Source organism: Phocoena sinus, chromosome 21, assembly GCF_008692025.1.
Source record: "Phocoena sinus isolate mPhoSin1 chromosome 21, mPhoSin1.pri, whole genome shotgun sequence".
NCBI classification, from domain to species: Eukaryota; Metazoa; Chordata; class Mammalia; order Artiodactyla; family Phocoenidae; genus Phocoena; species Phocoena sinus.
The window spans coordinates 12,578,868-12,604,161 of record NC_045783.1 but is presented as its reverse complement, the minus strand read 5'-3'; the positions used below and the strand labels follow the sequence as shown (position 1 = coordinate 12,604,161).

General features: G+C 44.2%; 1 protein-coding gene across 2 annotated transcripts in view; it reads right to left on the bottom strand.

Moving 5' to 3' along the window:
• The window catches only part of STOX2 (storkhead box 2), a 207,424-nt gene extending 182,902 nt beyond the window's left edge, over nucleotides 1–24,522 (bottom strand). The window contains exons 1-2 of one of the 2 annotated variants that reach the window (XM_032618482.1): nucleotides 23,757–24,522; nucleotides 23,128–23,566 (exon numbers count right to left, since the gene is read on the bottom strand). In XM_032618482.1, coding sequence (XP_032474373.1) covers nucleotides 23,128–23,491 — 364 coding nt within the window. In that variant the 5' untranslated portion in view covers nucleotides 23,492–23,566; nucleotides 23,757–24,522. Of the gene's footprint in view, nucleotides 1–23,127 lie in introns of both variants that reach the window. The other variant, XM_032618483.1, reaches the window with a different exon arrangement.
• Between the last annotated feature and the right edge of the window lie 772 nt (nucleotides 24,523–25,294).

Here is a 25,294-nt window from a genome sequence, read left to right as displayed (position 1 = left end):
CTGTGGAGGCTGGCACATCTGGGCAGAAGCCTCAGCACTGCCCCCTCTACCTATCCGACATCAGGTAAGACATGTACCCTCTCTGAATTTCAGCCTCTTGTAAAATGGAGATAAGAAGAAGAAACTCATTGAGTTTCTGTGAAGATTAAATATGTTAATGGATACGCATGGGCCACTTCAGCATCTACCATATAGCTAGGGTCCAGTAAATAATAGCTTTTTTCAAGGTCACGCTTAAGCAGCAAAGGGGCCTGCCATCTCTGGAAGGGCACAGAAGTCCCGTCCAGGCTCACAGTGATGGGTTGACCCTGCCAGGCCATTTCACTGCCAGCACGCAGGTGTGTGGGGTGCAGGTGACAGACACTCCAGGCCAGAGTCTGAAAGGCTGACAGGACCCGGAAGGAAGGGGGTGTGAGGAGAGCAACGCAGAAGCCGGGGTGCCCCTGGGCACTGGCCTTGGCTCTGGGACACCCTGGTTGTGAGACTTGACACAAATCCCATCACCTTTCCCTGCTTCAGCTCCCGCTGAGTGAAGGGCCACCGCGGAACGCACAGAGAGTCGTAGGGTCCAATTTCTTAACCTCCAACTCTGAGACCCAGGCCCCCCGCTACTCACTAACAGACCCCTGAGGCTAGAGTTGGGGTCCAGCTTGACAGGGACAGGACAGGGGTGCTGGGGGCAGGCTGCCTGAGAGAGCTGGGCCCTCCCTTCCCACCAGGCAGGGCCTGAGAGGAGCCCAGGGCCTGGCAGCCCCGACGGGGCGGCACTGCCAGCCTCACCCTGGTGACCCGCCTGCCTACCAGCCTCCCCGAGAGGCCCCTGGCCGACACCTGTGACATCAAAGCAGAGAACACAGAAATGCGTGAAGCTGCGACCCCTGCCCTTTAAAGCCAGGGTCTGGATCACCCTCACTTCTCTTCAGAGTCACAGCTGAAAATACCCAGAAAGTAGTGGGGAGAGAATTACAGTCTTCTAAACAGAGGAGCAGTCCTCGATGCTCTGGCATGAATAACACCGGTGTCATGCTTTCACTTGTGCTTTATATGAATGCTCTCCTACCTGCTAGCACAGGTTCCCACCTATTCAGAGAGGAAAATGAGGCCATTATCCGCATTCCGTGAAGTACCATATGGTTACACGACGGCACCCAGCCAAGGCAGCGTTCTAGCCAAGCCTCTGTGTACAATTCAAAAGCAAAATAATGTCGTTACGCTATATTGGATTAGCGTATTGGATTGGCATCAGGGAAGGAGGGCTGGGGTAACAGAACTCCGAGAGAAAAAACGCTTCGGCTTGTTTTCACGTCTAGTTTCAAGGTTACTTTGAACATCTCAAAAACCACAATTGGATTCAGCCAAATTTCACTCGCCCAACAGCCTGGTATTCAATCAGCCTACTTGGAGACCAAGTATGAAAAATTCAGTCCTTTGCAAGATACAAGATACAATATAAACTAATAATAAATTGTTATGTATAAATAAGCAGACCAAAAAAAAAAAAAAATACGTAAAACAGGCTAAGTGGTTACATTTGTTTTTTTTTTTTTTCTTCATGTATTTTTTTAGTCCAAGAGAACAGGGACTGGTCTGAGTCCCACAGCTGTTAAATTCAGAGCAGAAATGAGAATGCTAATCCACCCAGAGCTCTTGACACCACAACCCGGCTAATCATCTGACAAAGGATTATGTCCACCAGCCCAGCGAGCTACCAGGACTGCTCAGGTATCCCGAAGCCTTCCACAGAGGGCAGAAAGGGTACTAAGTAATAGACCTCCTTATGGTTAAGACCGTCATGATGAGGACAAACAGTGAAAAAAAAGAGAGAAACAGAAAGTGAGAGGTATAAACACAAGCAGGTTATCGTGGACACAGACCATTTTATTATTGAAATGAAAATAATCTGGAGTTTTCTTCACTGTGCGACTAGAACACACCTAAAGAACAGAATAATGAGGGAGCTATGCAAAATCATTTTATAACCACTAATATCGATTAGGGTTCTACTTTAATTCTGATACTGATCACACCATAAGTCGTATTCCCTAAGCCCTCCCAAACTCAACCGTGTTATAAAAGTATTTTCTAGAACATTCGCTCATCCTTTTTAAGAGCATCACTCTGCTTTCTCTTCCAGGAGCCGTTCGCAGGGGAAAATCTGCAGCCCTAAAAGCTAGCAAGTCAAATGGAGGAAGAAATGTATCTTCCCACTGGTGATTTACTCTGGCAGTATTTTTCAGGCTTCCTCAACCATGCCTCCTTTTGGTAAACATAAAAATTACTTGCTTTCCTTTAGTTTTACTTTAAGTTTCAAAATTAAATATATCAATGAAAAATAGCCATGAGAAATATCAGAGGGATAATGTTTTCAAAGAAAAATACTTACAGTAACCTTGAAATATAAGTCTTTTTCCTTCATCACATACTATTTTTAAAGAATACTGAGGACGTGTGCTCGCCAAAAGGATGAGTCATTTCTTCATCAAGTGTACTGCTGCTTCTTTTCATTGTCAGAAGCAAAGGAAAAAAAAACAGGCTAGCTGACGAAATGTGAATGAAAGAAATAACATAATACCATGAAGAGCATGTTTGCTTGTTTTTAAAATGCAAATAAGGAGATCACCACAGTCATCTGAAAAGTATGTCTGACTCCTGAATCAAATCCCTTCTCCAAAACTCCTCTTGGAGTTCTCTTTTCAGGAACATCAGGGAGAAAAAATCTCTCCCCAGTAAGCTCACAAATGCAACTTTCCACCAGTGTCAAGAGTAGATTGCCTGGGGCTTCCCTGGTGGCGCAGTGGTTGAGAGTCCGCCTGCCAATGCAGGGGACACGGGTTCGTGCCCCGGTCCGGGAAGATCCCACATGCCGCGGAGCGGCTGGGCCCGTGAGCCATGGCCGCTGAGCCTGCGCGTCCGGAGCCTGTGCTCCGCAACGGGAGAGGCCACAACAGTGAGAGGCCCGCATACCGCAAAAAAACAAAAACAAACAAACAAAAATGACTTACAGGAAGCCTTGAGAGTGTTACCAAATTTAAAAAATAAAGAGGTGGTTCTAAGTTTTTAAATTAGCTATAAATCTGTGAAGTATAATGTTGGTCTTTACCCCTTGAAGCATCAATTTCTGCGTATTCAGGGTTTCAATTTTTTTCTACCAAATACACAATGCTCCAGATGAAAACTGTTCATATGTGCAAAGAAGTTGGTCTTTTCCCTGGAGTTCCCAAAACAGGGGTATTATGTCTTTTTACTCACAAACCTGGCAAGTATATTTCCCTGTGATAACCCATCAAAGGATGAACCCTGTAATCAGCATTCAAAGGTTTACCAAGCAAGGTACATCACTGGTGTTTAGCACACTCTTCTGGACACGATTAACGATCGAGTTAGTAAGGACTGAGGTCTTCTCTTCTTAGATTACTGAGTAGTTTTGGAAGCCAATGTTTTCTAAGCCGGACCCAAAATACCCAGAGGGTTTTCTTTGTTTTGACTCAGCTCACAGGCTTCCAAGGATGTCGACACCATTTCAAAGCTGTAGTGGTCGGTGGTCTCCTATCTTAAGAAGATAGCAGTCCTTTTTTTCTTCTGTCATGACTTCCAGCAGACAGCAAAAGTGATCTAGGGCTACACTGGAAATTCAATAGCTTCAACTGCAATTCAGACTTGTCTTAGAGTTGAACAAAGACATCATCTGGAATTCTTCTCCACTTCCTCTCCAAAGAAGTCTTGACGGCTGTAAAAACCCAGTTTTCAAGAGAATATCTTTCATGAAAACTTCTCTTTCTTTTCAATTAAGAGATTACCTAATTTGAGCCTTTCACAGCTTTATTGGATTCCTGGTAACATGTTCCAGTTTCATCCGATCTCGTGTGTTGGAGAAAAGTGAATTTTCCAGAGGGAAAATAAGTTCACCATTTTCTAAATAAGGTTTTCATGACTAAGCCTAAGTGACATCATTACTCAGCTTTTAAAAGCTACACAATATGTGTTTTATTCTTTAAAACATACACTCGTGAATCCATATGTGACTAACGCCTCATGAAATTATTTATTGTCTTCCAAATTCACCCAGGAATTCTGAAGAGTGTTTGGCCAGGCCTGCAAAGTGAAAAAGATGTTGAAGTTGAACATTGGAGGCTAAGACTGCCCAGGCGTCCAATCATGGAAGCAAACTTTTTGATAATTTCGTGTAGCCTATTATGTACAAAAATATAAATACAACTTTTTCAACATTTTTATGCATATACAACTGGTTTAAATTTGACAATTTCCTCTGTCCTCCTAAAAAACAGGAACTTCGCAACACCTTTTTTTTTTTTAACATCCTTATTGGAGTATAATTGCTTTACAATGGTGTGTTAGTTTCTGCTGTATAACAAAGCGAATCAGCTATACGTATACATATATCCCCATATCTCCTCTCTCTTGCGTCTCCCTCCCTCCCACCCTCCCTATCCCACCCCTCTAGGTGGTCACAGAGCACCGAGCTGATCTCCCTGTGCTATGTGGCTGCTTCCCACTAGCTATCGATTTTACATTTGGTAGTGTATATATGTCCATGCCACTCTCTCACTTCGTCCCAGCTTACCCTTCCCCCTCTCCGTGTCCTCAAGTCCGTTCTCTATGACTGCGTCTTTATTCCTGTCCTGTCCCTAGGTTCTTCAGAACCATTTTTGTTTTTAGATTTCATATATATGTGTTAGCATACGGTATTTGTTTTCCTCTTTCTGACTTACTTCACTCTGTATGACAGACTCTAGGTCCATCCACCTCACTGCAAATAACTCGGTTTTGTTTCTTTTTATGGCTGAGTAATATTCCATTGTATATATATGTCACATCTTCTTTATCCATTCATCTGTCAATGGACACTTAGGTTGCTTCCATGTCCTGGTTATTGTAAAGAGAGCTGCAATGAACATTGGGATGCATGTGTCTTTTTGAATTATGGTTTTCTCTGGGTATATACCCAGGAGTGGCATTGCTGGGTCATACGGTAATTCTATTTTTAGTTTTTTAAGGAACCTTCATACTGTTCTCCATAGTGACTGTATCAATTTACCTTCCCACCAACAGTGCAAGAGGGTTCCCTTTTCTTCACACCCTCTCCAGCATTTATTGTTTGTAGATTTTCTGATGATGCCCATTCTAACTGGTGTGAAGTGATACCTCATTGTAGTTTTGATTTGCATTTCTCTAACGATTAGTGATGTTGAGCATCCTTTCATGTGTTTGTTGGCAATCTGTATATCTTCTTTGGAGAAATGTCTATTTAGGTCTTCTGCCCATTTTTGCATTGGGTTGTTTGTTTTTTTGATATTGAGCTGCTTGTATATTTTGAAGATTAATCCTTTGTCAGTTGCTTCGTTTGCAAATATTTTCTCCCATTCTGAGGGTTGTCTTTTCGTCTTGTTTATGGTTTCCTTTGCTGTGCAAAAGCTTTTAATTTATTTCAGGTTCTGAACTGTTACTCCTGCTGGGTGACCCAACATGGCAACTTGCAGTGACCTGATTTGAAAGTTCCTGTGTTTACCTCCCCACACGTGGGTCACATGGCTGCACATTAACAATAAAGTCCATTATTTCCAATTATGATCTCATTTCACACCCTTTCCTCTCAAACTATGAGAAAAAGAACTCTTTTCCCCTTCCTTGAAAACAAAAATATTCGGTGATTGTGGTTTCCCCTCTTGCTGTACAAAGAGCTGAAGAGACCAGTTTCTCTGTGGTTTTTCTCAATTATCCAATTTATTTATTTTCTTTTTAACTGAAATATAATTAACATGCCATCTAACCTATTTTGTAAAATCTATACCCCAAGTCTTATTTTCTAAAGCAGTGTTGTAACTCAAATTTAATACAGTTAACACAGGCTGTTAACTGTAATCACCATTAGACTGATATATTTTGTAAATTTTGCTAAAATTATGCATCTTTTGGATATAATTACATTTCTCCCACTTATGCCCTTCAGAATGGACGTATTAAAAGAGGCAGCACATAATAACTCCCCCCCCAAAGGGAGACCCTTTAAATAGAATATTTTATTCAACTTTTCTCTTCATTAAATTTTTACACTCAAAGTAACATCACTTTTCACTGAAGAAAATCTGAAAAATTTTTGGAGGGAAAAAAATAAAATCACCCATAATCTTATTACCCAAATACAACCACTATTAATATTCACAATATTAATATTTAGTGTTTTTTTAATACAACAAATGGAATTTGCAGAGGGTCCTACATGCTAGTCACAGACTCACCATAGAACCTGCCTTATGTGTTAAAAACCCAGGCTCCTGGCTGTCTCACTAGCGATTCTGACTCAGGAGATCTGGGGTAAGCCATATAGTATTTATTGACTTATTAATTAATTTATTTATTGAAAGTTCCACAGGTTATTCTGATGCACAGTCAACTTTGTGAATCACCAGTTTCAAGCACAGATTCCAGGTCCCAGAGACCTGGGTCCAGACCTGGTCCTATCACTTAATATGGTTGAACAAGGTTATCCAACCTCTATGAGCTCAGTTTATTCATCCACAAAATGGGCACACCGAGAGTCATTTATAAAAATTAAGCAAGGGGCTTCCCTGGTGGCGCAGTGGTTGAGAGTCTGCCTGCCGATGCAGGGGACATGGGTTCGTGTCCCGGTCCGGGAAGATCCCACATGCCGCGGAGCGGCTGGGCCCGTGAGCCACGGCCGCTGAGCCTGCGCTCCGCAACGGGAGAGGCCACAACAGTGAGAGGCCCGTGTACCGAAAAAAAAAAAAAATTAAGTGAGAGGGGCTTCCCTGGTGGTCCAGTGGGGTGCAGGTTCGATCCATGGTCAGGGAGCTAAGATCCCACATGGCTCATGGCCGAAAAGCCAAAACGTAAAACAGAAGCAATACTGTAACAAATTCAGCAAAGACTTTAAAAATGGTAAAAAAAAAAAAAAAAAAAAATTAAGTGAAAAAATGTACTTGGCACAGTGCCCAAAATATAGTAATTATTCAGTACATTGTAATTATTTTACATAAAATAATTACCATGTACCAAGAATAATGATAAGTTATTCTTTCCCATTTTTCTCTATGCACCTGGTGTGAAATTTTCTTCTGATCTGGATTGCTATGAAATACTACATATGCTTTCAAGTAACATTATATATCATAAGCATTTTTCCACGTTGCTTCCTATGCTTTATAGACGTTTTAATGGCTGTATAGCATTCCATCTAGTATATAAAACCATATTTACCTAATTATTTTCTACTCATGCTTTTTAGGTTACTTGCAGTCTTTCTTAACAACTGTGTAATGAGTAGCTTCCTATATATAGCGCTCTGTAATTGTGGATTACTATCCTAGCTATAGTCCTAAAGCTAGAATTACTACATGAAAGTATGTGAGTATTTAGATGGCTTTTTGATACATATTGCCAAGATGCTTTCCAAAAAAATTTTTTTTCAATTTACAATACCACTGGCAATGTATTAAGATATCAGATTTGGGACTTCCCTGGTGGTGCAGTGGTTAAGACTCCACGCTCCCAATGCAGGGGGCCAGGGTTCGATCCCTGGTCAGGGAATTAGATCCCACATGCATGCCACAACTAAGAGTTCGCATGCCACAACTAAAGAGCTGGCAAGCCGCAACTAAGGAGCACGCCTGCTGCAAATAAGACTCGGCACAACCAAATAAATAAGTAAATAAATATTAAGATACCAGATTTATCACAACATTACCAGCACTGAGTAGTTTTCCTCCCCCCCCCATGTTAGAATGTGTAAAATGGTAAACTGTGGCACGTTAATTGATTTTTGGGGGGGTTTTTTTGTTTTTGTTTTTTTGCAGTACTCGGGCCTCTCACTGTTGTGGCCTCTCCCGCTGTGGAGCACAGGCTCTGGACACGCAGGCTCAGCGGCCATGGCTCACGGGCCCAGCCACTCCTCGGCATGTGGGATCTTCCCGGACCAGGGCACGAACCCGCGTCCCCTGCATCGGCAGGCAGACTCTCAACCACTGCGCCGCCAGGGAAGCCCTAATTGTTTATTTGAGCAAACAACGATTCCAATCAGGCACTGCCAAAACCAAAAAGTGGTTAGGAGGCTCCCTGGTGGGGGGCTAGGGCAGAGGTGTTTATGGAGAAGAGAGGGAAGCAAAGCAATTATTTATTTGGCTATAACCTAAATGTTTGCCTTATGTGAAAAACTTTAGTCATTCAGCTGTTATGAGTAGTTGTTCTTGAGTTTCATTTTCTCAGATTCAAGAAAATCTAGACAACTATAATATTTATGAATAGCTGTTCTTCAGTTTCATATTCTCAGATTTGAGAAAAATCTAGTTGACTCTGGATTCAATTTGCTTACATAAGCTACCAAAGACGCTAGGGCTACCCCAGTCTAATGGCCTCCTTGTCTAACTACTTTAATAAAAGGCAGTTTAGAAATTACCACCAGCAGCCAGTTAGCATTAGCTATATTTGCAAGTATACTTATGCTATACTTACAAATCCACACCACATAGAGAATTGGACTAGGACATATAAACTGGAGTTTACAGTCTCCATCCTCAAAAAACTTACAGTCTAATGGGAAAGACACATTCAAAGTGAACTGCTAATATAAGCAAGTAGAATATAAATGCCAGTTATTTTAAAATAGGTGAGCATATACATGGTAATCATTTTCAACTTCTGTGACTTGAGAAGGCAATACCTTAACTGAAATGCCTGGATAATCGTTTTGGCATGAGGACAAAGTCGACACAATGACCTACCTACTTGGAAAATTAAACATGTTGGCAATATTACAAAGGACTACATTCACTCATTCAAGTCCACATGCTTAAGTCCTCAGAAGTTCTGAGTACACAGGGTCAGGGCTCAGAGAAAATTACTCACATTCCCTCTCTTTGCACAGTTGTGCATATTGTAAATCCCTCTCCTTGAAAGTAAAAGCATTTGCTGAATAGATTATACTCTTGACCCTCAGACTGGCCAGTCCGGATTTACATTCTTACAATCCATCTTACAAACAGTCATTGAAACGATGTGAACTCACCAATTCACATGCCCTTCAGAAATAACTTACATTCTGTTAGGATTTAACCGATCCTTCCTTCTCCTACTAATAAACTTCCAGAATTTTTAATAGGAGAGGAGGAGAGAAAAAAAAAAAATTTAAGTAATACTTATTTCAGCACAGCACTTTATTTTTTTTAAACAAATCTAAGGTCACTTAAATATTTAGGCACATTAAGAGGTATTACGCACAATAAGACTTTACCAAATAATCATCAGTTTGAGTATATATAAATTTGAAACCCCATTTAGTCAAATTACATGTAAATTTGCTGACTAAATTTGCTTTTACATTTTCACTACAAATATAGCTACATCCTGCTGGATTTTATGGAATCCAGGCTTCTTACTTTTGGTCACGTTATAAGGAGTAGTCATGTACTTGAGAACAAAAGAAACTGATACTATTTTAAGAAAACATCCTACATTGTAAATCAGCTATACTTCAATTAAAAACAAAGAAAAGAAAAGAAACTTTGGAGTTTTCTGAGCCTTGTTTCTCCCATAGTGCCAAAGAGATATATAAAGTGTTTTTTTTGTTGTTGTTGTTTTTTATTTGTTCATTTTTCGGTCTTTTTTTTTTTTGGCTGCACCACATGGCTTGCAGGATCTTAGTTCTCTGACCAGGGATTGAACCCGGGCCCTGGCAGTGAAAGTGCAGAGTCCCAACCATTGGACCGCCAGGCAATTCCCATAAAGTGTTCATTTTTAAAAGAAGAAAGAGGAGGAAAAAAATTCATCAAATTAAACCTTTTTCCTACAGTAATTAGTCACATGTTGCTGAGTTATTGCCATCAGCAATTTCCATCTGATTCTGTCTTCACGGACTTCCTCAAACTGAAGATGTGCCCCTGTTACAAGAAGCTTCTATTCTCTTTCTTGTCTTTATTTATTCCTTGATTTGGTATAAGTAGTTTCAAACATAAATGAATCTCCTCCACATGGAAGAGATGGAAGATTTAACACAAGGGGAGAGTGACAATTTCCAAAACTGTCACCCGAAGGGACAGTCTGGTGCTTGTACTATCTGAAAACTTCTTTCTAGAACTGCCTGAGAACGCTGCTTGCTTTGTGAGCCAGTTTAACTCAGCAGCAACGCCAACATCCCTCACCTTTCTGCTTTTGATCCTGGATCTAAGACTCTTGCACAGTATAAACTGACAGGCAAAAATAAAACAAAACAAAAAATCCAGTTTCCAAATGACATTGATGTAGCCTCCTTAGAATAAATCCAGTTTCAAATGACATTGATGTAGCCTCCACCCTTGCAGGACATTTAGTCCTGTCCAAAACTTTCATGAGCATACTTGGTCCATGACAAATGGCTTTGGACAGGACCAAATATTAAGGACCTTTGGGCATGGACCAAATGTCTTACGGACGTTTTGGACAGGACCAAGTGCTAACTGGGTGCCGCTGCCCATGCACCCTCCCTGTCCTTTGAGACCTGGTCAAGCAGAAGCATCCTCCACAGCCTCTAGTCCAACACTGTCCAAAGGGGGTTTCTAGGTCAGGAAGTGGATGTTTTACTAACTTAGGTCTACGTTGGCTCCTTCCTGGAACTGCAAGTTAGCAGCTGTGGTTGTCTCTCTCTCTGCTTCACTCCTTAGGATCAGTGGTAGACAATTTGGGGTTCACTTATCTATAGAATAACCAGGTTGCAAACTACTGCTCTAGTTACAAGGTCAAAAGCAAAGCACCAAAGAAGGTACTTAACTCATTTGTAAAAATGGTACATTACTTCGGTTCAATGTAAATTATTTGTAAAAAGCTGATACTGTAGGGCCTTCCATGTGAAATATAAAAGTTTCAAACAAGAGCAAACATATCAGTTATTATAATACACTTAGTGGTTCAATATTCCTAAAAAGACAAATACTCTTCATATTGGGTTAAAATGCAAACTCTATATCCTGCTTATAAAACACACACTGAAACAAAAAGATACAAAAGATTAAAAAGCTGTGACAAAGCAAGAGAGAGGCATGGACATATATACACTACCAAACGTAAGGTAGATAGCTAGTGGGAAGAAGCCGCATAGCACAGGGAGATCAGCTCGGTGCTTTGTGACCGCCTGGAGGGGTGGGATAGGGAGAGTGGGAGGGAGGGAGACACAAGAGGGAAGAGATATGGGAACATATGTATATGTATAACTGATTCACTTTGTTATAAAGCAGAAACTAACACACCATTGTAAAGCAATTATACTCCAATAAAGATGTAAAAAAAAAAAGATTAAAAAGAAAAAGGTGGCAGTGATTATATGAATATGTATAATTTACATAGATATACAACTATGTATATTTATATGTATATAAAAGGCAAAAATCAATAGTAAAGATATGTGTTGGATATCAAAATACATAAAGTTAAAGCTATGGTAATACAGTGAAAGAAATCACATAATTTTGGAAAGATGACATTAGCACACTTACCACAGTCTTTGACAAATAAACTGTACCAAAAAATGAGAACATAGAAGAGTTAAACAATATAATATAAATTTAATAACAGAAGTTTTTTTTTAATTCCTTGTTTCAAGTTTCTATGAAAAATAGATCTTGTTCTATATTAGGTAACAAAATGTCAGTAAATTTGAAAAAAATACATGTTACTGAGTTGACACTCTGACAACTGCAAAATAGCGTAAGAAATCAATGACAACTTTTTAAAAAAATTCACAACTTCTACGGGGAAAAGGAGAGAAAGAAACTTCTCCAAAATAGTTACTAGGCCAAAGAGAAATCAAAATACTAATTATAGACTGCTGAGATGATCACAGCAATGAGAATATTATATACTAAACTTATGGGATATAGCCAAAGCTGTATTCAACAGCAATTTTATAGCCTTCATGACTTTATATTTTAACAATCATACGTGGACTGTGTAAATCATATTACCCAATACTTCATCCCCAAAATCTATATCTTTGCTAATTTTTTTTTAAAAAGAAAAACTCCTTCTAGCATCATAACCAAAAGTAATTGAAATACACTTTATCACACCAAATTAATTTTTTTTAAGTTAGGACAATTCAAGAGTTACATTAACACTCTTAATGTAACTTTTAATGCAGAAAATAAAAATACCTGGCTAGGAAAATAGGAACACCTTACTAAGAGCAGCAAAGACTTTAAATTAGATTCAGTAAAATAGAGCTGATAATTTGCTTACTCATAGAATGTAAAAACATAAATGACATTTAATCCTGAAACCTCAAAAAAGAAGAAAAATTAAACAGTGAAGAACAATGTGATGAATTTGCCTTATAGCACCATATCCCATTTTTCTCATTAAAACAATTTTCTCAGTACACTTTACACTGCCCCTTTATTTTTATAAAAAGGAATATTTCAGTTGGTAGCAAAAATTGTATCAATTACTTTCTAAGTCTCCTGTTTGGCAACATTTGAATAAACATCTGGCACAGCCGCTATCCTGCGACCAGCTGCTGGTCCTGCATTTTAAATATCAAGACCACAGTATTGTCTTTAACACTCTGCTTCATTTATTTGGTGACATAAAGCTGTGTGTTTTAAGCAAGCTCCATAAATCATAATATAAATCAGTCTACTGTGTTTAACATTCAGAAGAAATTACAGTACAAGAAGAAAAAATTATCAGTGATCGTGATCGAAGTCAAAATCTTCGTCCAGCAGAAATGAAAAGCAGTTTTAAAAGGGCTGACAGCTCCGACTCTGGAGTCAGATTGCTGGACTGAAATATGAGATCTCTTGCTCATGTAAGGTTACTCCCTGAACCTCAGTTTCCTCTCCTATAGAATGTTAGCATGACCTCTGTAAGGATTAAATGAGACAATATACTAAAGTGCTCAGAACAATTCCTGACCTACAGTGAACATTAATAAAAGTTCATTCTTCTTTTTCCTCCTCTCCCTACCCCACTCACCCCTTCCCCCAACTCTGAAATAGAGCCAGTAGACATTTAATAAAATGAAGGAGCAAATGGCATAAAGACTGCCCTCTAGAATGTTCCTTCTTTGGTATAAGAGGAAATGTTAAAAATACAGGGAAGAGTAGAAGAAAGATGCTAGAGTAACCACCGTCATCTGGCGCGTTCAGAGATGTGGTTTCTGAAGTACTGCTTTCATTTTTCTACATTAGGGCTTCAGTCTACTAACTTAAAGTCTTTTTCTTTTACAAATTAATAACCAGACTCTGATGAAAGGAAAGTGATCAACCTAGACAAATTATGCTGGTTAGTAAGTCCCCCATAACAACAACAGAAAGAAGCATTCATGTCTCCTGAGATTCTGTATTAACTGCAAAGTCAGCAGGCTTTCCAAGTCTTCCCAAGCTGATATTATCAAGACCCAAACAGAATGAACCAAGGGGGGAAGGACTAGCCATGAGAACCTAGAGGGAAAGACGTGGCCTTGGAAGAAGACGGTTTGAGGGTCTGGGCAAATGGTGACAACAGAATGAGACTATGGCACAAACATGACTATAATCAATGAGGAGAAGAGTTGGAATTTCTTTCCAGAAGGATGGCAGTGTTCACTGAACTGTGTCATCCTTTCCTCTCCTCTGGAGGAGTCCAGAAGTGTCTGGTTTTTGGCCAGAAGCAGAGATAAAGAAGCTAACGTGAACTGTCCAGACTGGACAGATCTTTCCACATGGCAGGGAGAAAACCCCTCTCCTGCAGGACCACAGATCAGATCCTGTAACGCTCCTCCTAGCCTTGGCAGGATGGGCAGAAAAAATGCAGAGAGCTCAGCCCCGACCCCCAGCACTGTCTGACAGGTACATCAAACTGCCGAGAAGAGGACCTGATTCCTGGCAAGATTCTTTCCAACTTGAAATCGTCCTGCACCTCACACAAAGCAGGCGGCTTCCATGTGATCCCTGCACCCTTTATTTCTCTTCTTCTGTATCCAGTTGCCATTTTTCACGTGCAGTCATGGACTTGTATCCTCCCACCCTCCTGTCGTTTCCCCTTCCGTTTCCCACAGGGTCCATCCCAACTCGCCCAGGCACAGCCTCCCGGCTCAACCCACCCACAGGGGCCCCAGCCAGACAAGCAGAAGTATTAAGTAATTGAGCTGGAGGGTTGGTGGGTCTGTGACCGTGTGGATAAAGCACAACTGCCGCCTTGAGAAGGTGTCACTTTAAGTCATTTAAGACTTCAAAGAGACCACTTCCCTGGTGGTCCAGTAGGTAAGACCCTGCGCTCCCAATGCAGGGGGCCCAGATTCAATCCATGGTCAGGGAACTAGATCCCATATGCATGCCACAACTAAGAGTCCACATGCCACAATTAAGAAGCCCGCATGCCGCAAGTAAGACCTGGCGCAGCCTAAAAATAAAAATAAATAAATAAAAATAAATACTAACAAAAAAACCCAATAAAGATATGGACACTTGCCCAGCTATTCTATTAAAATAAAGAGAGAAAGAGAGAATTCAAAGAGGGGAGGAAATGGGAATCCTGCAGGAGTGGCTGCAAACACTTCCAGCCTCAGGCCAGGCTGCAGGCAGCCTCGGCTGACAGGTGGCTGGGAACTGCAGGACCTTCCCAAGAGCAGAAAGCAGCTTAAAGGGGCAAAAGAGCCACAGGTTTGGGAATATCTGTAAATAAATAAAATTTTGATTTGAAAATCAATCCCCTCTAAGGCATTAAACATGTAGACAGTTCTCCCCTCTTTTTCAGAATGAAAGTGTCATTGGACACTATCTTGGACTCATGAAGGTCACTTCCAAAGGTGTGCGTAGCCTGGAATCTCCGAAGATAATGTTCCTTAGAAGAGCAGGTGCTGAGCTCCAGTGTCGTGGAAATGGACACATAAGGAGAACTTCAGTTTCTAAAAAATTCAGGGCGGGGAGGACTTTACTTAGAAGCAGAAGGGCAGAGATGAAATCATCATCTTTTGTTGCAAGATTTAAAGGGAAAAATTGCCCAAACCCGAGAGGGAAAGTAGACGACATGGGGAGGAGGGTGTCTGGCACAGCACTGGGGGAAGGGTGGCAGTGATGGAAGGAAATACTAAGAGAGGATGCAGACACAGCCATCTTCCAGCAGCATCCTCTGAGCACCGGCATGCTCATCTTAAAGACAGTCTGCAGCTATCTCAGGTGGTAATAAGGTGCAGTCCCGCCAGACTGAGCCCACCGCTTAGAGATGCTGGGATGCCTTTGGGGACCGCCGGGGACCCACAGATTCATGAGAAGGAGGTTATTTTGGACGTACTATTAATCAGCCAGCATCCATGCAGACCGGGGGGCTTTAGAGGCTCCCCGCGTGTTTGGTATTGGGAAGGAGGAGGTGACATCCCGGTTTCAGAGACATGTCATTTTACATCGACAGATGGGCTCTCGTTATAGAAAATTCTATTATAGGACCTTCACAAGAAATTGAGAAAATGGAAGAATTTTACTGTGTGTGTTTGAGCCTTAAGAGTAGAATCGCCAGCACGGAGGTACGCTTTCATTGCGTTAACAGCACAAGAACATCGCAAGCCCTGGGGGCCGTTCCACGTGGTGGCTACCACCATCCTGTGGCCTTTCGCATTACTTGGGTCTGCCCCCTAGGAGACCTGCACCCCCAAAGACTCTGATGAATCCCTTTACCTCTTTATCCAAATCATTTGTCAAATTCTTTAAAGAGATACCTGACCCTTGGGCTTCCCTGGTGGCGCAGTGGTTGAGAGTCCGCCTGCTGATGCAGGGGACACGGGTTCGTGCCCCGGTCCGGGAAGATCCCACATGCCGCGGAGCGGCTGGGCCCGTGAGCCATGGCCGCTGAGCCTGCGCATCCGGAGCCTGTGCTCCGCAACGGGAGAGGCCACAACAGTGAGAGGCCCGCGTACCGCAAAAAATAAAAAATAAAAGAGATACCTGACCCTTGACAGTGTCCAAGTTTATTCTTCTCTATCAAGAGAGACTGATATCAAAATATCAAGAGCCGCATCCTCCAACGCCAGTGTGACTTTACAAAGCTCTTGGCATTGGACCTTCTCAAGGATAAATGTGTGTGCATATATAATATATACTAACAGATTATATTCTTGTATTGATAGCTTGTACTTTATCAATACATCTATTTAACCGCCTCATTGAGATAAACTATACATTAGATAATTAGTTCCCACCAATTAAGGAATGCCTGTGATTGTATTAAGTCTACAGCTGTAATACAGAATGGAGGAGTTCAAAACGTGTTTCTACCCATGTAGGGTGGGTAGAATAATGATACAAGTACAATCCAAGTGACTATGTTAAAACCCACCCCATACCTGAAAATTCGATTTTTAAGGTGAGCACACATCTTTGTGTGGGATATTTTAAGCAGAATGAAACGTTTGAAATTATTTGTAGCAAGTACTTTGGATAAAACAAACCTCTCTGGGTTTTTTACCCCTAAATGTGTGGTGACCTCAGGAACGGAAAGCACCTGAGTGCCCTCACTCCAGCACAAGAAACACAGATGGGCCTTTCAGTTTTATGCCCCTTTGAAAAGAACCTGGGATAACCTGTACATTCACCTCTTAACGCAAGAGGGAAATAAAGGCTCAAGACCAGCATTCCGCAGTAAGAAGGGAAATAGATAAATTTTTGAAAAGCCTCTCAGTTATCACAACAAGGCCTTGAGTCTCAGAAGTTCATTCTAAACGCTTTATTACAATGAAACTGACACACGTTTACTGAAAATTTCTTTGAGCCAGAGTGAGGTAACTCATAAAAATATCTTTATGACTAGCTAGAAATGAACAAAACCTGAGATGCATCACTGTTCACTGTTTAACCTTAACCCTGAGATTTTAATATGAGAGGTAAGCTTCTCTAAGAGCGAGGCCCACGTCTGACGATTTCCTAGATGTTCTACAGACCCCAACCCAGTGCTCTATGTTTATTGGACGCTTAATGCCTTGTCAGCACAGAATAAAACTCCAGGAGGCTCCACATGGCCTGGAGTTGGCCAGCCCCTCTGACCTCACCTCCTGTCACACCTTCCATTGTCTGGCTGGCTTAATAAGCCCCAGCCTCACGGGCTTTCCTTTCTGTTCCTCCAGCGTTCAAGCTGATTTTCATCTGCTCCTCCACTGCTGGCCGAGAGCTCATCCATCAGTCAGGTGCTACGCGAAACAAGGGGCATTATAGAGCTGTCACTCAAAGCACTGGCAGGGAATGTGGCTTTGGGGCAGAAAATAAAGAATCCGCCCTCCTGTGAGAAAGCCCTGCAGAAAGATTATTAAACCACACAAAGCAATGGACCGACCTGTTTGGCCTAAAGGAAGCTCAAGCAGGATGGTCTCAGGCGGCATCCTGGACCCAGCACTGGTTTCCCTTTTTCTTTGTGTTATCTAATGGAAAAGAAGAACCTAGCCGCCTCCAAGCAAACCGGCTGCCATTGGGCTACCTGGCACCCTAAACTGTTGGGAGGTTGTATGTACTGGGGGCTGGGAAGGAAATTGTGGCCAGGACAGCCTAAACTTGAATCCTATCTGTATGACAAAAAAGAAACAAGCAAACAAAAATAACGATGCCTGGGTCCAGACCCCCTCTCTCTAGCTTACCAACCAGGTACCTTTGGAGAAGTACTTGTCACTCTGTTCCACAATGTCTCCATTTGCAAAATGGGTAAAATAATGATACCTAAATAGTTTTAAAGGTTGGTTAACAAAAAGATAGCACTTAGGAAATAGTAAACGATCAGTAAGTGTTAGCTATCGTCTCATATCTTCTTGTCACTCTCTATCATCTGCTCAATTTTTACAACACTTAAAACTCTCTGAAATTCTAATTTCTTTGTTTAATTTCTGAGGTGTCTGTTGCACCCCCCAGAACAGAATCTGCAAAAGTACAAGGGCTGTGTCTGACTTGTTCTCCACTTCAGTTCCCAGAACAAATCCTAGAAGACAGAAGGTTCTCCAATTGTTGAATGACTCAGTATCTCCAATTCCAAAATCTTTACAACACTCATGAGGCAATCCCAGCCATGAGCTTAGGACACTTATTCAATTTTAAGTTGACTTAAATGAGTCAACTTTTGGTTGGGATATATACAAATTCTTTTGGCATATACATTTTTAAAACAATTGTCTTAAAAATTTACTACTTGGAGAAACCACTTTAAGAGAGCAACTTTCTGAGAAAACCAATAAAGATGTTGGAATAGAATGAAGGCTTGATGCCCATATGTTCTAAACAATTTTCTTTTTATTGACATATAGCTGACATATAATATTATGTGAGTTTCAGGGATACTCCGGCTAAAATTTTTTCTAATTTAAAACATAAGTCCTGATTTAAAGCCTAAAAAGCATGTTTGGTCCTCTGTTAATATCTAAGGATAAATGGGGAAAGTATAAAGAGTCACTGGAGAAGACAGAGGCACTGAGCCATGCTCCCTGAGATCTGAAATTAGGAGAATCTATGGAGATTGCCGGATCTGGATAAGGCTGGCGGGTGGGGAAACCCCAGAAGCCCCAGGAGGGAGGAGCATCTAGGCTCTGCTCAAGGGCCTCTGGGTGTGGGGCTGGGACTGGAAGGCCCTCTAGACTCAAGCAGGCTAACGCGATACCTTCCGTAGCACGCAGAGCCTTGACCATGGGAAGGTACCATAAGAGAACAAATGCACTCACACAGCACCCACCATCTCTCCCCACGACGCTTTCAATAGACCTTTAGCTGGTGCACCTGCGTCCAACCCCCTCCCAGTCCCATCCAGCGCCCTCACCGGCCCCAGAATTCTCATTCTACCTAAGATCTAACTGTGTCACCCCTCCCCCTGCTCAAAAGTTACCAGGGCTTCCCAGTCATCACCTGTGGCCCAAGCTTCCCTTCCCACTGTCTTATCGCACCACTGCCCACCCCAGCCCCAGCCAGCCAGTTCCCAAACGTGTCAGGACCTCCCCAACGCCGTCCTGCCCGGGTGGGAAAGCACTCCTGTTCTGGAGGGAGCCCTGGCGGCCGGCATTTGCACAAGGCTTAGCGCAAACCTCTCTGCTGGGAACCCCGCTCCCAGCCCACCAGGCAGGAGTACCTGCTCTTTACTCCCGCCCTCAGAGCCCTCCTCACGCTCTCAGTTCTTGTGTCAGCATCTCCGAAAAGCCTGAGTGCCTCATCAATCTTTATAATCTCGGGAGGGACACAGAGCCTGGCACTAGCGGGCACTCAATGAACACGTATGGGGTTTAATTTAGAGTTTAATCAGAATACTCAGCACAATTTTAAAACATTCCTAGTTTCCTGCACACACACATCCCTTTTGAGGGTCCTGGAAAGAAAATGCCTGAACTATTTTTTCTACATGCCCAGAGTAGGTCATTTCTAAGTAGTGGATTGAAATATGCTAGCAGGTCATTTCTAAGCAGAGATTTGAATATCCCAAGTCAAAACTATTTTTCCTTTGAGTTGCTTAATTCCCTGCTTCTTGGTGGATCCATAATCATCTCCTCCTTGTCCAATCCCCACCTGAAACGTGTGTGGTTAGAACCACATACTTTTGGAATTACGGGCAAAAGTAATCTGGATTGCTGGCAACTTCAAGACGCATGTTTCAAGTTACAAAGCAAAATACTAACTTGTTTTCAATCCTGCTGTAAAAGTGTAGGCTTGCCTCAATTGTGCTGGGGCACAGCCAGAAAAGGGGGTCTGGGCAGACCTCTTGTCCACCCCTCTCTCTCCACTCCAGGGTGGGTTAATACACACACACACACACACACACATGCACACGCACACACGCGCGCACACACAGGAGAATGGGAGCTCAAGATGGAGCAAAGCCATTCCTCCCTTTTCCCCACTGGGAGGATCTAACAGAACAATTTTATTACCACGCTCTAAGATGGGCTCTCAGAGACCACCTGGAAAACAAGCAAATTTCGTGAATAATTATTTACCATAAGTATAATAAAATGTAAACTGGCATTTGCCTACCAGCTATTTAAGAGGACTACTTATGACTGATGAATTTAATTCAGGTTCGACAAGAGGAAATATAATGCCTTCTGTAATGCTCATCTATGTGTCTGGTTTTGTGGCTGTTTTACACCCATGAAATAATTAGGGAAAATCACAAAACTACATGAAAGTAACTGATAATATAGGTAGCACAGTCTGAGGGATCAGTTGAAAGTTATCCTGCAAGAAATGCATCACTAATGATAAAGTCCCACAGACAGTGATCAGCTCCTGCTTTTGTGTATATAAATTAGATGGCGTCAAGGGATTCCTATGATAGTGGCGCTCGGTCTTTACAGATTTACAGCTAGGCTCCCTCTGAGCACACCTTCGTGGTTTGGAGTTTGTTTCTTGTATTTTTGAGCGCATGAACTTGTCCACACATATATTGTGACTTGGAATAAAAGGTCGTGAGCCAGTCATCAGGGGCTCCCAGACTTCGGAGTTTCAAGGCTCCATAAAAGATCTTGCAACAAAAAATTAGGAAGCTTTGCAGCAGACACTGAGGTTCCCTAAGAGAATTTTTATAGGAGATAAACTGTCGCACGCAATTCAGCATTTTACCATCATTACTGAAGCAAAACTGGAATTCTGAACCCCCAAGACAGTTCAGAAAAGTTAACCACTTGGATCCCAGAAGGCATCACCCATGCTCCTTTATCTGATGCTGGTTTCAGGAGGTAGTCCCCTTGCTTGTCATCACGGTACTGAGTTAAGGGCTGAGCCAGTGCAGCTGCTAAAACCACCAGCTGCCCGTCAGCCTGAGACAGTTCAAGCTGCCAAGGCAACAGGCAATAGTCAATCAACTACAGCAATCTCGAACCTTTAAAATTGCCAAAATAGTTCTCCTTGCTTAATATGACAGATCGCCAATTCCTATAAGTTCACACATTCTGCTAAAATGAAAAAATATATGAACTACTGAAATATTTACAAATCAAATGCTATTGATACAATGTCTGGGATTTCAAATGGTGGGGGAGATTTATAGATGGAGTAAGATTGTCCATGTGCTGATAAATTTTGAAGTTAGATGATGGATTCATGCAGATTCAATATAGTATTTCTGATTATACGGGACACCCCCCTTATCTGTGCTTCCGCAGTTGCAGTTTCAGTTACCCGCAGTCCCCTGAGGTCCCAAAATATTAAATGGAAAATTCCAGAAATAAACAATTCATACATTTTAAATTGGGTGCCATTCTGAGTAGTTTCATGAGCTCTCTCCCCATCCTACCCCGTCCTGGGGTGTGAATCATCCCTTTGCCCAGCGAATCCGTGCCGTGTAGGTTACCTGCCTGCCCATTAGTCACTTAGCAGCCGTCTGGCCAGCATCACTTCAACAGGGGTGGTATCGCAGTGTTTGTGTTCAAGTAACCATTACTTTACTTAACAATGGCTCCAAAGCGCAAAAGTAATGATGCTAGCAATTCAGATATTCTCTTACTGTGTCTAATTTTAACATTAAATTTCATCATAAGTATGGAGGTATAGGAAAAAAACAGTATATACAAGGGTTCATCCGGGGTTTCAGGCATCCACTCCGGGTCTTGGAATCCTAACCTCATAACCTCGCAAACAAGGGTGGGGAGGGGAACCCCCGTACAAGTTTTGCAAATTGCTTAAATTTTCCAAAATAAAAAATAATCATGAAGTCAAGTTTAAAACTATTAAAATGCAATCTCTACAGTGCATACAAGTGATTACATATATTCTTACTTCCTAGTGTGTTGCAGTTCTACAGTAGGAGAGCAGATCTTGACCCTTTACTAAGGCAGCTTAATTACAGGGACTCCACTGAGGTTTTTGCTAACGTCAAAAAAGAAAGTTAAGACACCTTCTGAAATACAGTACAGGTTATAAAACATACAAGATGAAAGCTTTACTAATTTTTTACCTACTCGATTTAAAGGAAGCTTTATTAAGGAAGATTTCTGCTATGTGAAAATAGACAAAACACAACAAAACAAAAAAGATGCTATAAATTTGCCATATGTATAGAGGAAGGCACTTTAGCAGGTAAAAGCTATTCCTTCGGCAGAAGGTAGCCTAACAACCCTGGCGAACGAAAAAGGCGGCTCTTCAGTCTTTTAGCGTTTGAACTTTTGACCTCTTCCCAAAATGTCATGAAAGAATTTCTAAACCGTGGGACTAGAAAGAACGCTTTCTTTCCTCAAATCGTTTCACAAAACATTACTCTTTACTATATACGCCTTGAGCCACCGAGCCCAAAGTACAAAACTAAAAAGTAAAGTCTAAAAGAGATGCAAACTGGATTAAGAAAAATACATATGAAGTAATGCAATTAAAAACAAAACAAAACAAAACAGCCGGTCGAGACAGCACTGGAAGTGCGGCAGCGAATATCACCTTTCGGGCTCTCTTCCCCGGACACGGTTTTCTCTTTTGCTGAGGATCAGGCTTTCCACTGTCCTCCTCGTGTCCCTTCCTTCCTTCAAACTCACAAAATGACTTGAAGAAACATGTACTGGAGGCAACGAAACCTACAGCTCAGTCTTGCAAGGACACAGCGGCGCTTAAGAGTCAACCCACACGGAGGGGGCGGAGGGACGCGTCTCCCGAGGCAAACGCGGCCGGGCCGGGCGCCTCCCCAGGAAAGGACGCCCCGGGGGCGCCCGCGCACCTGGCCCGCTCGCCGCCGCCTCCCGCGGCCGGGCCCGCTGCCACCCGAAGCTACCTGAGCGCTGTCTCTCCACTTCTCCCGCGTCCGCACACGCGCCCCCGGCCCCAGCCGAGCTCAGAAGGTGAGACCCGCAGACCCGAAGCGGCCGCGGCCCCGCCGAGCCTCCCGCGCCGCCGCCCACCCGGCAGGCCGCAGGCACAGCCTCGCCGGGGCAGCCGGGGAGGCTCCCGCCAGCTGGCCAGAGGCGGCGTCCTCGCCAAGGTACAGATCCGCGGTTTAGGTGCCAGGAAGCTCCCCAGTCCAGCACTTGCCCAGGCTGCCGGCCCCTCCCCGGGCGCGGCGCGGGGGTGGAGAGAGGCGCGGGCGCCCGGGGGGAGCGGGGCCAGCGCGCCGGCTCGGGCGGGGCAGCTGGGGGGGGTATGCGGGGGATGGGGGGGATGGGGGGGTTCCCGCGGCGCGACAAGACGGGACAGAGCGGGCGGCGGCCGGACTCACCCAGGCAGCGGATGTGGAAGCCCGAGGGCGGCCGCAGCGCCCGGCGCGACCAGCCCTCGCGCAGCGCCTCCAGATGCTCCTCCTTGCCCTGGATTAGCAGGACCTGCTCGTCGATCCAGCCCAGGAAGAACGTCTCGGCCACCGCGGCCGTGACCTTCTTGTTCCAGAAGTGCTGCATGTTCTCGGCTTTGAAGTCGGCGAAGATCTCGTAGCCGATGTGGTGCCGGGCGAGCTGCCGGGGCTGGGCCGGGGACGCGGGCCGGGCGGCCTCGGACCTCTCCCCCGCCGGCCCCTCGGCGGGGCCCAGGACGATGGCCAGAGAGTGAGGAGCAATTTGCAGAAACTTCTCCATCTTCGGAGGCATCCGGCGTCCGCGCGCGACCCCGCTCACCGCAGCCGCCGCCTCCCGCCGCTCCCGGGAACAGCAGCGCGAAGTGCGCTGCGCGACAAACGAAGAGCGTTAGTGCCCACCCCCGGGCCGGCCGCTTCCCCACACATCCCGCGCCCAGATGCCGGGGACGCCCCCGCGCAGCCTCTGCGCGCAGCCTGCAGGCGGGCGCAGCAGGTCACCACGCGGGGGAGAGGAGGGGGTGCGGAGCCCGCTCGGGCAGACGGCTGGCGCGCATTACCTGCAGCTCCAGGCCACCCTCCCTGCACCGCTCATTTTCCAGCCTCGGCACCCTGGCCTCCCTCGGCGCCCGGCGGCCCCGGCGGGGGGCGGAGACGCCGGAGGGGGCGGGCAGTTCGCGCCGAGTCCGGGGAACCCTCCTGGCTGGACTCGGCCGGAGGAATCCCCCAAAGTCCGCTGCGGGAGGTGGTCGACGGGGTGCGGATAGCCGGGGCGGGGGCGGGGTGTGAGTTTAGGTTGCGGGGCCAGGGACGCACGGCGACACATGGAAGGCACCGAGTCCGGAGCGGTGAGTGTCGCTCCTCCCCACGCTCCACTCCGCCCTCACCTCCCACCTCCTGCTGGAACAAGTGGCTTCGCTGACTGGTTGATGTGCCCTTGGAAGTGGCTTTTTTAAAAACGTAGTCAACCACGAAAAATTGTCATCCGTCCCTCCTCCCACGCTCTCGTGGAACTCTCCTCCCGTATCTCCATCACGTACTGTGGGCCTGAGATAGAAGAAACCTAGTCATTCCCAGCGTTACCTACCCAACCCTCCGTTTAGGAAGAGGATACGGAAATTTACCAGGAAAGGTAATGATTATGCTTTTTAAAAAAAGAAAACAAGAAACAAACCAAAAACCCCCACTTCGTTAAGCTTCTTTGTGTACAAACTCTGTTTGGCTTGTTTTTCATTGAGAAAGTTTAGTTGTATATTTAGAGCCCTAATTAATTAACGCCAAGGCTTCATGCTACATTTCCCTAGAGGAGGGTTTCTCAGCCTTCGGTGTTTCACAGAGTCACCTGCAGCTTTTTTTTTTTTTTTTTTTCCCCCGGTACGCGGGCCTCTCACTGTTGTGGCCTCTCCCGTGTGGAGCACAGGCTCCGGATACGCAGGCCCAGCGGCCATGGCTCACGGGCCCAGCCGCTCCGCGGCATGTGGGATCCTCCCGGACCGGGGCACGAATCCGCGTCCCCTGCATCGGCAGGCGGACTCTCAACCACTGCGCCACCAGGGAAGCCCCACCTGCAGCTTTTGTCAAAACATAGGTATCTGGATTTGGGTCTCTCCTGCTGTGGAACCTAATACTTTTTCTTTCAAACAAATTCTCTGCTGCTGCTGCTGCTGGTCCTGGACCATACTTTGAAAACCTTTGAACATAAAAAAATGTTACGTGGTGGGAGGGATCGCTGAAGTGTTTGCTACTGGCATCCTGGGATTCTATTACCATGAAAAAGTTACTAAACCCAAGTCCGAAGACCTGGGTTTTAATCTTACTGAAGGTGTCCTTGGACAAGTCACTGAACCCCAGTTCCTCCCATTTGCAAAATGGGAGTTGATAAAGCCCCACTCAAGCCCACGTCGCTGGACCGGAGAGAGCATCAAGGAAGGACATGTTTGAGAAGTCGCCTCCGATGATAAAATGTGCAGTCAGCATGAGAGTGTGTGCTGCCACTAGTCACAGAAGCCAGGGGCTCCTCAGGCCTTAGAAAGCCAAGGAATGGATTTGACGTGAGGGAGGCAGCCATGGTCGTATGAATGCATCCTGCCCTTGGAAT